This window comes from Rhinolophus sinicus, linkage group LG10, assembly GCF_036562045.2.
Source record: "Rhinolophus sinicus isolate RSC01 linkage group LG10, ASM3656204v1, whole genome shotgun sequence".
Taxonomy (NCBI): Eukaryota; Metazoa; Chordata; class Mammalia; order Chiroptera; family Rhinolophidae; genus Rhinolophus; species Rhinolophus sinicus.
The window spans coordinates 52,270,031-52,285,488 of record NC_133759.1 but is presented as its reverse complement, the minus strand read 5'-3'; the positions used below and the strand labels follow the sequence as shown (position 1 = coordinate 52,285,488).

At 40.3% G+C, this 15,458-nt stretch overlaps 1 protein-coding gene across 16 annotated transcripts in view; it reads right to left on the bottom strand.

Annotated features, from left to right (window-relative positions):
- Window positions 1-15,458, bottom strand: part of PXK (PX domain containing serine/threonine kinase like) — a 67,733-nt gene that overhangs the window by 22,987 nt on the left and 29,288 nt on the right. For all 16 annotated transcript variants that reach the window (XR_012489719.1, XR_012489720.1, XM_074313187.1 and 13 more), the window contains exons 4-10: window positions 13,017-13,197; window positions 6,434-6,511; window positions 5,865-5,938; window positions 5,244-5,318; window positions 2,188-2,292; window positions 1,514-1,615; window positions 220-381 (exon numbers count right to left, since the gene is read on the bottom strand). Coding sequence is in view for 14 of the 16 variants with exons in the window: in XM_074313187.1 (XP_074169288.1) it covers window positions 220-381; window positions 1,514-1,615; window positions 2,188-2,292; window positions 5,244-5,318; window positions 5,865-5,938; window positions 6,434-6,511; window positions 13,017-13,197 (777 nt within the window). In the remaining 2 variants the exon portion in view is untranslated. The remainder of the gene's footprint in view (window positions 1-219; window positions 382-1,513; window positions 1,616-2,187; window positions 2,293-5,243; window positions 5,319-5,864; window positions 5,939-6,433; window positions 6,512-13,016; window positions 13,198-15,458) is intronic.

The window sequence follows — 15,458 nt, the reverse complement described above, 5'->3', positions numbered from 1 at the left end:
ACTCTATGGTCCTCCTTGTCCCACCTACCACTTCAGCTCTGCCTCTTGGAGAGACAAGCAATGCTCTGTGGGAGACACGAGGCCAATAGGCCTGGCGCACCCCAGTTGTAGCTTTCACTGCTGAGTGCACATTTCTCACATGGGCAGATCATGCATCTGGCCATGGAGCGATTTATACCTCACAATGAACCTGCTGTTTCAATACTTCCAGCAACTTACATTGATTTTCCTGAATTGTGAGAAATAAGATCGGTAGAAGGAAGGAAGACCCAATAAGGAATTCTCAAGGTCTAGCAGCCGGCACGTGTCCCCATCTAGCATCACATTGGAGGCATGGAGATGCCCATATGGGAATCCCTTGTCGTGCAGAAACTTTAGTACCTATTAAAAAATTTGTACAGATTACATTTCCCCCCAACTCATTCAGAGAGAAGATAGGTTAAACTTTCTTTTTTAAGTCAATATATTTTGAAACAAAATCAAACAGGTCACTAAGATTCTGAAAGAAAATTTCTACCTCCATTCATTTTTCTGGAAAAGGGAGTGACGCTTCATGCTTTCCAGTTATGAGACACAATGCCAAGCTCCCTCATTTCCAAAAAATAGAGAAGCAGCCTGCGTGGGCTTGGGGTTAATAGCTTTATGTCAAAATGCTCTCCTTTAAACACTTTCTGATCCCAACAGGCCAAGCCCTCTTCAGGGCAAAGTCTTGGTCCTCCTGCATATAGGAGTAAAACTTTGGCCAGTTATTCAGGAAAAGGGGTTGAGGTGAAACCATCTCTAATCCAATCTACCCCAGAATATATTTGGCTGTTTATTAATAGAAACGTGACAGGCTCCCATAAAAAGAAGCAAACTTTTCAGTTGCCATTTAATAAACAGTGGCTCATCCAGTAATAGAGGTGCCCAGGACTATCAATTTAGGACTGGAAGGAAATATTACAACTTCTCTTTCCATTTGTTTTGTTTTTAATCTCATTCCTAACTTATAATGTATAAAATATATCCGTAGTAGTACGTATACATAATAGTTAAATATATACAATATAAGGGGTATTATGCTTAAATTGTTTTCACTGACAGGGTTGCATAGTCCAAGAAGCTTAGAGAATACTGCTCTAGAGAGTGATGTGGGAAAGGCTTTTCATGCTAATTACACTTCTGTAAGGAAGCCATATGGTTATGTATTAATAGGTAATATAACAAAAACCAAGAATCTTGGCAAAGAGATAAAGATCAACCAAAAATAACACAAAAGTTGGTACCCACACTGGTACATTCTTAAAAATCAGATACTAAATTCCAATAGCGAAGCTTTTTGGAATTTTGTAGTTCTATTCAGTCTTGGTCTTAAATATTTGCTTTTTGGGATGAAACACGACAACGCCTTCCGTTTATAAGCTATCGGGCAACTTAAGCTACTTCGGATATTGCCCAAGAACGTTCCCCAAAGAACCCTGGAATGCTGGGTGAGATTCCAATGCAACTTCAACAAAAATTAAATGCCTCTTACCTCTAATATTTGCCGCCCATATGTTTTTATTTGCTGGAGTTCAAGGCCTTGAATCTTCTTAGGGTTGCAGTACTTCTTTAGGAACGGGTCTTTCGGTTTTGACTTTGGAAAACAACACAGAGCATGTAAGAGAGCAGCAGAGGGAGGACATCTGCACATGGGCTCCCCAACAGGCAGGGCTACAGAGGCTAGGGGCACCAGACCGCAGGATGTGGGTTTGTAAAACACAATAACCTGTACGGCTGACAGAAAGAGGCTGACCTGGGTTTCGTCCTTTCTCTAGTCCAGTGAAGATGTGAGCCTGGTCTTGGTTTTAGCCAACCCCCAAGTCTTGTATACTGTTAGAATTTTTCACTATTATTTAAAAGAACATTTTTTCCAGCTTTGAGATAGTTCAGTATTGCTTTGTTAAATGGAAGACACAACTTTAAAACTGACCTTAAGAGAGCAGCCGACAATGCAATGGACATAATCATTAAATGTTCAACCTTCCCTCAGGTGGGGAAAGGAATGATCTTTAACCAAACTGGGTAGTTTTTATTACTAAAATCAAAATAAATTCCAAATAAAATCCTCACGGCCTAGCTTCTGAAATGTTAGGGATCAAGTATCCATAACAGGTTCTAAAGGGACTTGAGAACTTTTTTATGACCATGAACTTGCACCACAAGTACCTTGTATATCAGGTCCTTCAAAGTTCCTTTTTCATTAAACATCCTAATTAGCAACGCAGAGGATTCGTTAGCTGTGGCAAAGGTAACCCGATAGATATAAGGGTGCTGCCAAAACAAAAAAAAATTCACATTTATTTGCATCAGCATCTAGGTCCTTTTACATCCAGGATCTGGTTCTATAGTCAAGTACCATCTCCACAGTTTAGTTGTATACAAATGTAAGGATATTCCCTAAACACATGGCACTTCCAAGTTATTAGATGACCAACTCGTACCTCATTCTTTACATGAGAGAAGGAACATAAACAATACTGACAAAAGGAAGCAGGTAACTGATCTGGTAAACTTTACGTGCAAAGACATCTGCTCTGGTATGTGTGTCCTCAGAGTTCCTGGCAGAAGTGTGGTGGAAGAGAGGGAAGGTCTAAGTTTCTAGAATAGTGGTTTTAATATTCTGCCTCTGTAAACTGGTGAAAAATAAAGCCGAATCCTAGGACAGCCAAGTGGGGACCAGATTAAATGCGTCTTCATTCACAATTTTACCTAACATTCCACATTGCTGCACAGTGCCAAGCCAGGGAGCACGACAGCCAGAAAACAAGCAAAAGTAGCATCTTTTGGCATCTTGGCCCTTTTCCAAAGCAGCTAGCATGAATCTTTCTGTCCTTCCCCCGAAGTATGTAATATGATGACTCCCGGTGTCTTCCTGAGATGGGGACTGACGTCAACCAAGTGCGGTGGGGAGTAAGACAAATTATTAATGACCGAAAGGAAAATAGTCATAGGACCTGAAATTTTGGTTACATCAACCAACTGGCTCCAGACAGGTATTACAATGTCCATTAGCTCAAAGCAGTACCATAAAAATTTAAACGCATGGGAGCTGAGTTATGCAATGATTTGGGGGGTAGGGGTTAAATGGGTTGAGGGAAAATGTAGTAATTGTGCCCAGGAAAATATAGTAATTGATCATGAAGTTTCTCCTGACCATCACATCAAAATGGTTGCTGTTGCTATTTTACTAGCTTTACTGAAATATAATTCACATAGCATTACAATTCACCTATTTAAAGTATACAATGGTTTTCAGTATATTCATAGAGTTGTGCAACTATCACACAATCTAACTTTAAAACAGTTTCATCACCCCAAAAAGAAACCTAATAAATAACATAAAATCCTTGAGTCCATACTGATATACGTAAATAAGGAAGGGCGAACAGGAAACTCTTCCTTACAGTAGAATGCCAACTAATAAACATAAGAGGAATGCTGGAGTTAGAAAATCTCAATGAATGCTAAAACCAGTGCATATGATGAAGAACAGGATACATAGTCTCAACATATCTCCCTGTAATTACTTACTAATTAATTCAAGTTGTTTATCTCAAGAAAATAAAAATGGATATAAACACTTAGCTAACATTGTTCACTACGGCTTTTTAAAAAAAGAGAGAAAAGAAACTAGAGGTGATCCAAATATTGAGATTAGTTGAGTAAACTGAGGTACAGTCAAGGATAATTCTATGCCGCCAATTATAATGATGTTATACTATACTTAGACAATAAAAGGTGTGCATGGTATACTATTAGCAAAAAAAAATAAGTTTTAAAATAATATGTATGTACTTTTTAAAAAATCATATGAAATTCCAGAAAAGTAACAACTGAATATTTTTGTTCATATTTCTGGTTGGTTGGGATTACGGGTCAGTTACATTTTCTTATTTTTGCTTATCTGTGTTTTCTGACTTTTCTGCAATTAATACGTATCACTTGTCTGCACTAACTTCTTTTTAAAAAGCATATCCATTAAAAGAAATTTAGAATTGAGTGCTGACAGCCTGTGTCACACAATTAATCAAACTCAAAGACCACAGCATTTTTCTTGGCTACACATCACACCTCATTAAAAGCTTGGTTTTGCTAGCGTGACAAGACACTCTATCTTCAGAAATGAACTTGCCAACCCAACTGGACAGGTCAGCATAACTGTGCTCAGTCCATGAGTGACTCATTCTACATCCTCATGCAGACCACAGATAAAGAACATCAACACTAACTGAATTTTCTGGCCAGATCAGTCTTTTCCTAAAGACATCCTGCTGCATCTATTTTGAAATAGATTAATGTGGTTCTTTTCCACCGAAGGCCTTGGATTAGCATAAATAATGCCAGGTACTCCTAGAGGCCACCTGTGACAATACTGAGCTTCCCCAAAAATAAGACCCAGCCAGAAAATCAGCTCTAATGTGTCTTTTGGAGCAAAAATTAATATAAGACCCAGTATTTTATATTACATATTCTATTCTATTCTATTATATACCCGGTCTTATATTATAGTAAAATAAGACCGGGTCTTATATTAATTTTTGCTCCAAAAGACGCATCAGAGCTGATGTCTGGGTAGGTCTTATTTTGGGGGAAACATAGTAGTAACTCAGATAGCAAAAGGGCTATTTTGCCTTTCTCTTACCAGCTTACTTAAATCCGTATTATTCTGTTTTCTCAGGCTAGAATAGCTTTTTAATTCCACTGATATTAACATCCTCACCAAGAACAAAGTAGCTAGTCCCTCCTCTGATATTTGCTTAAAACACAAAGGATACTTTAAATTATGACGTTTCATGGGTTCTGTGTCATGAATACCATTTTAAACAGCCTCCAATCTATGGGACTAGGCCTGAGCAATTGCAGTCTGAACTGAAACCCACTGTACCTCTCCATTCTTTTAAGCCTATAAAGCAGGGGGTGTCCAAACTTTGTTCAACGTTTTTTACCAAGGGCCATATGCGGTAAAATACACAAACAGCTGGGCCACTCACTCGAGGTGAAGTATGTATTGCCTCACCTGGTTTATTGAAGTAAACTAAACATGTTTTTGGAATTTGCTGCAGGCCAATTAAAAATGGATTGCAGGCCGCAGTTGGCCCGCGGGCCGCAGTTTGGACACCCCTGCTATAGAGTATGTCTAGCTCTTCTGTCCATGGTCACCCACAAGAACACACTGTGAACTTGTCATCAGCACAAAGAATAACAGAAGGACTTGTACTCACCGAACAGGAAGGCAGAAGTTTGATTAGACACTGAAAATCTTTATCTGACAGATACTTGTCGGGGCCAAGGTCAGCCTGAAAACATGGGAGGAAATATCAAGGTGCTACCTTAGTCATCAAAAAAGAAAAAAAAATTCCTTATGTCTTTTCCTTTTTTCATTTGTCCAAATATATGAATGTAAACCAAAGATGAAAACAACCTAAGTCTTGATACCTCAAGGCCTTTCTGGAGATAGAATATAAACATATAAATAGCAGGACTTAATTGTAATCTCATTGAATTCCATTAGCCAAATGCATTACTGGAATTCCCAAAGTGAGAGATAACCAAGTAATGCCCAAGTACTTTCTTTAAAACAAACTGAAAAACTGTTAATCCTAAAGAGGTTCCAGAGAACAATTTTAAGCTGTTCCTACTTCTTTCCAAATGTTTATTAGTTGATCAAATATAATCACATCAAAATAGCCAACTGCATAAGCACAGTGAGATGAGTCTTCTTTGATGGGGGACTTTACATCATTCAGGAGCACAATGTAATTTCATGATTCTCTTATCAGTATCTGCTTTCATAAACCCATCTGAAGTCCCTGAAATGAGACTGAAGCAAAAAACCAGCTTACCCAGCTTAACACTAGCCGTTCCTTTGGCTGATTTTTAATCTTCATCAAGAAATATTTCTTCCTTATCCTCCAACCTGCCATAAAAGCAAAAACGTGTTTATAGCTGTATAATTTTAATGCCAATTGATGTAAGTTTCATTGAGTGAGTAATTAATAAAAATTAAGTTTGGCAATGTTATCCATAGCTATACTCGTATAAGCACAAGAAAAACAATCATTTGGTGATGATGACATGGCAAAGATTACACTAAAAAAAAAAAAAAAACAGCAAAGAAATTATCCACAGAAATAGGAAAACAGCGCTTCAGTTTAGATTTAGTTTAAAGGATAGATGAGGAATGAATGATGATTCTTAAAGTATAACTTACGATCATCAAAGTCCTCAGATGGGGCTTTAACCAAGATTCATTAAGTGTTAAAAGTTAAGGACTGTGTCCTCAAGCAGTAGGAGTCAGAAAGAAAAAGAAATCACCTGCATTTAAGAGCTTTCTTGGGCTACATATAGGAAAGCATGACAAAGAATCCAGTTCTATGATCTTTTGTAACAAATGGGTATGCCAGTTTCTCACCTATGTCTTTCAGTGGTTCCACCACCTCCCACTTCGGTTCTGATCGGAAGAACATGGAAACCTGTTGTAAGGCAATCTCTGCAAAGACATTTTAGAAACTCATTAGTCAAATATACCAGGAAAGCACCATCTGCTTAAGATATTATCCTTGCAAATGAAATCCTTATTAGTCTATGAACGTCTTAAAAAAATTAATTACAAAAAAACACACAAAACCACAGACTAAACACAATGTGGGATTCTAGACTGAATCCTGGAACAGAAAAAGGACATTAGTGGAAAGACTGTGAAATCTAGAACAAAATCTGTAGTTAATTTCTTAGTTTTGATAAACATGCCATGGTTATGTAAGATGTTAACATCAGGGGAAATTGGGTGAGTAGTATATGGAAACTCTCTGTACTATCACTGTCATTTTTCTGTAAATCTAAGATTATTCCAAAGTAAAAAGTTTATTAAAGAAAAAAAGTAGTTAATTACTACCATGTTTCCCTGAAAATAAGGCCTAGCCAGACAATCAGCTCTAATGCACCTTTTGGAGCAAAAATTAATATAAGACCCGGTCTTATTTTACTATAAGACCCGGTATAATATAATATAATATAATATAATATAATATAATATAATATAATATAATATAATATAATACAATACAATACAATACAATACAATACAATACCAGATCTTATATTAATTTTTACTTCAAAAGATGCATTAGAGCTGACTGTCCAGCTAGGTCTTATTTTAGGGGTAACACGGTAATGATGAGAATACACACACACACACACACACACATATACATATATATATACATATATATGTATATATATATATATATATATTTTTTTTTTAACTAGAAGACCTAAAATATGTAAAGTAGTTGGTGTAAGCCAAAAATTCAATATACGAGTATGCACCAGGCCATAACCCAGGCACAAAACTCAAAATATTCTAAGGTTGGCTTGGAACAGTATTTAATGTTTCTCCAAGTGATATTTGTCCCGCCTTCATTCTTCAAGGAATTACAGTTCTCACCAACAAAGAAGTGATTAGCCTTAAAAATATGCTGGAAATAAAAGCCAGTGTTTTAGCAAAACATCTATGTACAGCAACAACACGGTTCTATTGTGGGAAGTGACGGTGTGACTGTTTACTGGAAAAAAAATCCTTCTTTTTGTGTTTAACATGAGAATGTTTCCTCCTTTTAAGAAGACAATGAGAAGAGGAAGTCCTTTAAAGTTCATTGTATTAAGAAATTATCAGAATAACTCTCTTTTACATTTCCTGCAAAAAGCAACATTTATAAGTTGCAACTTTGCCTCGATGCAGTGAGTAAATGAAACATTACTGCTCCCTGAAAGCAAAAAGAAATCCTGCAAATTCACTGTGGCAATTCACCTCTGCCTAGCATTCCAGGAAGACTGGTGAAGCATAAGGGGTTGGGCAAAAATGTTCTCCATATGTCAAAATGACAGTCTGGAATTACCATGCTGAGAGCTTGGCACACAATATCATTTTGATGTGCTTTACAGTACATTATGAGTTAAGAGATTTGGGGAAGAAAACCCACTAGCTATTTGTTTATTGACTCAATATGTAAAGTATCAGTCTATCCACACAGAATAAAAGATGTGCCGAGCAAATACAAAACTTACTCCATTTACATTTGTTCTAATTACCGCAATTTGATAAACCATTCGGAGGGACTGGGTGCGGCAGAAGCACATAAATTTCATTACCAACACTGGGAACTCTGTACCTCCCCTACAATTAATGTTGATATAAAATGTTTTTAGTATTTCCAAAATAACAAATGTAAACAAACTTGAAATTCTTTTAAGTGAAAATTATTCTTATCAACTTCGAGAAGGATCATGAAAAATAATGATCCTTCTAAGAGACAATGTCGGGCCGGCCCGGTGGCTCAGGCAGTTAGAGCTCCATGCTCCTAACTCCGAAGGCTGCTGGTTCGATTCCCACATGGGCCTGTGGGCTCTCAACCACAAGGTTGCCAGTTCAATTCCTCGAGTTCCGCAAGGGATGGTGGGCTCCGCCCCCTGCAACTAAGATTGAACACGGCACCTTGAGCTGAGCTGCCGCTGAGCTCCCCATGGGTCAGTTGGTTGGAGTGTGTCCTCTCAACCACAAGGTTGCCAGTTCGACTCCCGCAAGGGATGGTGGGCTGCGCCCCCTGCAACTAGCAACAGCAACTGGACCTGGAGCTGAACTGCGCCAAGACAACAACTTGACTTGGAAAAAAGTCCTGAAGTAGACACTGTTCCCCAATAAAGTCCTGTTCCCCTTCCCCAATAAAATTAAAAAAAAAAAAGAGATAATGTCATTCTAAGAGATTGTGAAGGACAGTTGGTTCAAAATTAACAGTGACTCATAATTCCCCACAAAATCATTGTTCAACGTGTATTTACCGTATGCTATTATGCACCATACATTGTTTTAGGAATGGGGAAATAGCTGAACAAGTGGAGCATGCTAGATTTGTTACTGATAAATTGAGGACTGGGAAATAGCTGTAACTGTAGAAAGGACGTTTTCTTTCCACTAAACTATGATTTATTGTCAAGTAAGTTACATGAATGCTATGCTCCCAATATTAACCCCCTCTTTCCAATCTCAGGCAACATACTTCAATCCTAAACATCTACTTTTCTGTTTAGAAGCCTTTATTGGTGCCCCATTTCCTCACCAAGTCAAGACCCAGCTTCTAAACCTAGTGTGCAGCCTAGCTCTGGTTTTATCTCCCAAACATGTGGTGCCCCACACTCTCTTTACCCTGCGATTTGCCTCCCTTGGTCACCAAAGACTGGCCTGTCCCCACCCCTCAGCATTTTCTGTTCCTGCCCGTCTGTCCTGACAGACTCAGCCCAAATTTGCTGCTCCCCTAGCGAGAATCCCCGCCCTCCCTCCTCTGTACACTCCCAGTGCTTTATCTGTCCCTCTCCTATGGGAGTCTCTCACAGTCCTTCCTGTATTAGGGCTATTTTCTTCCACCAGATCATAAACTCCGGCTGGAACGATAGATCGTAATCTGGGTAAAGCTCACAGCCATATGGAAATACCTCTCTCCTGGAGCACTGGGCTCTGCTTCTCAGCCTGGCTAACTTCTACTGTAGGTATCACCTCTCCTGAGAAGCCTACTTCCACCTTCCATCTGCAACCCCATCTCCACCCTCAAAGTGCTGCCTTGAGTTTACCATGCCAGTGTTCACCTGTCAATCTCCCAGCATAAGTGCCTTGGTGGTGGGGAGAACATGACTATTCCTTCCTTGTTGCTGTACTCCTAGCATCTGGCATATAGTAGGTGCTCAATAAATATTTGATGCAGCAAGAATTAAGAGTTTAATACATGTTCAATGGAGATGGATGCTCTCTCCCATTAGAACATGAAATCCATTAAAAGGAAGGCATCTGCCCTCTATTTCTTTAGCACTGACTGACACGGGGGAAACTGCATGCTCAGTACATGCGGATAAACAAGCCCCAGGCAGGAAACGCAGAGCAAAGCCTTCAAGTCCATCCTGAGCTTCCCACAGAACTCAGACTTCTCAGCTCAGAACATACCAGCTGCCCTCACTACGTGTAGCCTGAGCTCCTAGATCCTGGCCCCATGGGACGACTACAGGGAACACTGACCCTCCAGTCCTGCAGCTGGGCTACTACCAGGAGTGGTGTCGCAGAGGCCTGTACAGCAGACGTGAGCCTCCAACGTCTCCATGGCACCCGGCTCCTGTTCTGAATACAATCCGCCACCCCCAGTCCCTCCTTCCCTCCTTTAATCTGGGAGCCCACCACTATAACCTATTCATGGGATGCCTGGGGCTTTAAGACCAGAAGGGAGCGTCCACACTCCCCAGTCTACTGCCCACCCCCCGCCAGCTCTTGTTTTCTAGGCCCAGACCCTGAGGCCCACAGAGGGAAAATGCTGCCAAGGACAAAGCTGGGACTAGGACCCAGGCCTCCCAGGGACTTCTGTGTGGACACTGAAACCCCGCTTACTCTGAGAGAGTTTGAGGTTTGAAGTGGAAAGACAGCTACAGTGCAATGAGGCTTTTAAATGATAGAAATGCCTCGTTAATAAAATGAGTAAGGTGGTGGTGGTGGTGTGTCCCAACACAAACCCCTCATGACTGGAAGACGCCTGTTTTCCCTGTACAGCAGCTGGTCCAGTTAGACTTGCTAATTCATATGAACATCTCACAACGGCCCCACAGTTGACTATGGCCACGCTGAGTTTGGGGGCGCTGAACAAGTCTGCCTGGCTTTCCGGGGAATGGCTCCGTCAAGCCGGGGTGAGGAGGAAGGAAGCCTGGGTTTCCCTTTCCTGAGACTACGGGTGATTCAGCCTAGAGGCAACACAAATTCTGACATTTCATTTAAAGGGGGAAATAAATCAGCATCTCTCTGAAAACAGCATCCATCCCCTATTGTTCCATGACAGGACTGTGCCGTCTAAATAGTGGCGGCTCCTTGAGCATTTGGGTTCTAGTGGCGTATCTTGTGGCCTTCTTATACCCCTGACCACATCTGCTTTGGACTCCTGACTCTCCACCAAGCTGGGGGAGAGGGGGAAGATCAAGGACAATAGCAGCATGTGAGAGACTTACAGCAGAAGGAAATACAGGGATTGGTCTGAGCAGCATTTTAATTGGAAAACACTCAGACAAATCACACAAATGTGCAACCGGAGGTAAGGTCTTCCCTCCTGGGGGGCCTCTCACCTATAAAACGAGGGGGTACATCTTGATGTGCCTCTTCAAGATCCCTCCTAGCTCTCACCCCAGGTGACTCAGTGTACTTCTAGTACAAGCTCCCTGACAGCACAGAGAGCGTCTTCCTCGAGCCTGCACCCCCAACACCAGCCCTGCATCCCGCATGCGGAACAGGCACAGACAGAGTTTGTGGAATCACGACATCATCACGTGTCCACTACACCTCGATGCTTGCCCTCAGGAGAATATTAGCAGGCATTCTCAAAAAGTAATGTGAACAAATCAATGAACAGGGCTGCATTCGGGCTGATTTGATAAGTCAATCCAAACAGTCCACGATCTGACACTCTGGGGAACAATCGAGGTGAAGCATGGAAGAAATGAAAGCTATGAGAGATGCTACTCTGAAAGAATGCGAGATATTCCAGTGCTGTGATGCGAGCCCCAGTGCTGTGATGCCTTTTCTCTTATGAGAAGCAAAACACAAGTGGGGAGTGAACAGAAGCCTTGTAACAACTCAATGTTCAACTGGTAATCTACAGTAAATGTGAATTTGAAATAAACTTTCCTTCACTCAGTTGCATTCTGGAAAGGCATTTTTCTTTCTCCTACAGGCACTTCCATTAGAAGACAGTAGGTACATTCTAGAGAGAGGCTTCTCAAACTTGAAAGTGCATGCAAATCACCTGGTGGCTTTGTTAAAACCAGAGCTTGATTAGTAGGTCTGGGATGGGCCTGAATTCTGCATTTCTGACGAGCGCCCAGTAAGGCTAGAGCTGCTGGTCAGAGGACCACAGTGTGAGTACTAAAGCCCAAAGGCCGTGGTTTTCCAACTCAGCTGCATATTGGAATCTCTTGGGGAGCTTTACAAACCATGAGCCCCATCCGCAGAGATTCTGATTTCATTGGCAGAAGTGCAGCCTGGGCAACAGGATTTTTTTAAAGCTCCCCAGATGATTCTGTGGTGCAGAAAAGTTTGGTGCCTGACAAGTAGACCTCTATTTCCCTCTCTGAACTAGGAATAAAAATGCCTCCCTCTAATTACTTCAAAAACAGTATTTTAAGAACGCAAAAAGTAGCATGTAAGCAATCTATTCTCTTAGCAAGGAAATCAGCTTCTTAATATTAATAATACCCAGAGTTCCACTTAGCCTGTAAGCATGGTTTAGCTTTAAGTAATCATTTGAATTCTAGTCATTGGTTCAGGACTATGATAGTTTCCATTGGTCTCTTCAAGGCCACACCAGAGTGAATTCAATATTACATCACTCATTCTGCTGAACCCAGCTTAGGTTATAAATGCTAGCTTTCTGTGGAATTGGTCCCCTTTCCTCCTCAGTCCCCGGCTGCCCTGATCTAGGTTTGGAAGACAACCACAATCTCCTTATGCTTTGCACTGAGTGGGTCTCAGCCAACAATTGGGAAGACAGAGAGAGGACACTTCTGAATCACTATTGTGTTTAAGAAATTCTGAGAAAAACCAGACCCACTGTAATTAGTAAATACAAAAGTGGAGCCAAATACAAATCAAACTGAGATTACTGTATAGATTAGCATGGATTATTTACTCTGTTCCGTCAGGGAAGATAATAAAGACAAGACTGTAAGCACACAGACACAATAACTTCTCTTCCATATTTTTCTGTGCAGACATTACAAACATGTTAGAAGTCACTATTTTCTTTTTATACAGCTACAGTAAATTACCATCAGGTAAGGATTAGTAAGTGAATAATGCCCATAACAAATGCACACATCTTCCCGTTTAGAAATAGTTCCTCCCACATATTTTATCTCCAGCAAAGCACAAAGCCTCTTTCGCCACGTGACCACAGTGCACAGATCCCTTCGCTTACCAGTGTAGTTTGCAGAATAGTTGTTTGGGTCTAAAAACTTCTTCACTAGCTCACAATTAGACAAGATATGATTTGTGGTGATCACGTTGAGATAGTTCTGAAGACCTTTCTGCCTCTCAGCTATGAATTCACGATCCATGTTACCAATCAATTTTTTGGGAGGAAGACTTAGACCTGAAACCTTTAATTTAAAAAACAAAAAACAAAAAGAAAATTATACTCATGTCATTCTCAAATAAGACACAGTAACAGAATCCTGAGCCATCATATTCCAAGTTTAGGACACCATAGATTTTAAGATGCATCCTAATTTCAATGATATTATGAAAATGTGAAAAAACTGTGTGTTTTAGAGTTCATGAAATACTACATTAAGCATAGCAACTATAAAACATAGTTTAATGTGTTTTTGTTTTTATCAAACTTATACATGAACATAATTTCAAAAGTCAAACAGTTCTTTTATTATTATCCACAATCCCATAACATTCCCATGCCACCAGGTGACATATCCATTCCTCACTCTCCAGAGACAACCATATTCAATTCTTTGAACCAATCTTTCAGCATTGGGGAATGTTTATATTGTTATAGTTTGATTTTTCATTTTTAGGTACTATCTATAAATTTCCCATCGTGAAAGAAGGGGATTAAGTTCTCTTTCACAATCCTGACCTCATCCCACATACATCTGATTTCTAACCCTTCCAATATAGCTGTTTTATTTAGTACAGTATTCATGTTTACATTAGGTAATTGATATTCACGACTGAGCCAGAGTCATGCTTACCATGCTTACTTTGTCAGCGGGCAGTCTAGCTTTTTAGTTTTCTCTCAACTCCAAACTTTCCGTCTAAGCCCTTTCTCAACGTATTCAGAGACAGAGATGCACTGGTTTCATCTTGAGGAGTACCTTCCAGAACTCACCGACCTGCTTCAAGCAGGACGGATGGTCCCTACCCCTGCTACACAGCTGGCGTCCGGGAAGCTCCCTTCACCATCATGCTGGACACGCTTTTGTCTTTCTCCTGCTGAACACCCTATCGATATCCATTCCTTCCTTTTTCTTAGGCATCCTCCACCAAAGTTGATTTCCCTTGCCCCCCTTTTAGACACTGACAAAAGTCTTGAAACCTTGCATGTGTAAATGTCTTTATTTTACCTTCACACTTGATTGATAGTGAGTCTCGATGTGGAATTCTAAGTTGGAAATATTTTTCCTTCAGAATTTTTAAGAACTACCTCATTGTCTTCTAGTTTCCAGTGCTGTTGCTAAAGGTTCAAGCAGTAGATTCTTGATTCCGGATTTTTTTTTTTATCCCTAGAAACTTTGAGGATCTTCTCTTTGACGTCAGTTTGTGAATTCCATGTGCCTTTATGTGAGTCGACTTTCATCCTCTATGCTGAGTACTTAGCCCTTTCAATCTAGAAACTAATAACATCCTTATATTCTTTGGTATTTTCTTACATGAGGTCATTACTTCTTCCCCTACATGCCCTTTGCTTTCTTTTTCCGGAACTTCTATTTTCCAAAATTGGACTTTTTGGACTGATCTTCTATTCTTATCTTTTCGCTCCGATTTCACACCTTTGTTAAACTTTTTTATTTTTACTGAAAAAGTTTTCTGGGTATTTCCTTTATCTTTCAGCCCTTCTAAAGAGTTTTCATTTCTACTATCTTTTTTTTTATTTCTAAGTATTCTTTTCTTTTTTTTCTTAATAACATCCTGAATGTAATGCAATTTCTTATCTCACTGAGATTAGAAAAGATAATTTTTCTGAAGTGCCTGAAATGTTGTTCTTCCTGTATTTATTCTGCTTCCTAAAGGTTCTTTTTCTTTCCTGTTTGTTTTGGTCTTTACCTTTCATGTGCAAATCTGGTGACCCCTGGCTGTCTGCTCATACTTTCACGTGAGCACCAAAAGCTAACTAGAAGCTCCGGGTAAGTGTCTGGGGCTTGTCCTCTGTGGGCTTCATTGTAGCACATGACCTCCCTCAGCTTTGTCACTGGAAGAACTTGTGACATGTATTTAGTGTGAGAAAGAGTCTTTAGCTCTTTCCTCTTAGGCTGGGCCGATCCCCAAAAACGAATCTTCCGGGCTCCTGCCCAGAGGGTCTAGGTCTGACTGCCAGTATTCAGAAAACTGAGAGAAAGACGGCAGGAGGAGAGAAGAACAAGGGTTGGGCTGGGGGCAAAATCTATGCTATTTATTATGTAAATATTTTCAGCTGGGCCTACATTCCCCAGTCCAAAGACTGTTGTACCCTCTCCAGGAAATAAACTTCTAGTTTTCTGCTGGCGGGAGAAGGCCAGGCAGAAGTTGCTCAGATGGAGGAGATCTGGGAAGCTGACTGCTTCTTAAACATACTTTCAACTCCTGATTTTAGCTTGACCTTACCCCACTCTGAAAGCAGGCCCTGTACTGTCAATTGCTAAAGCTT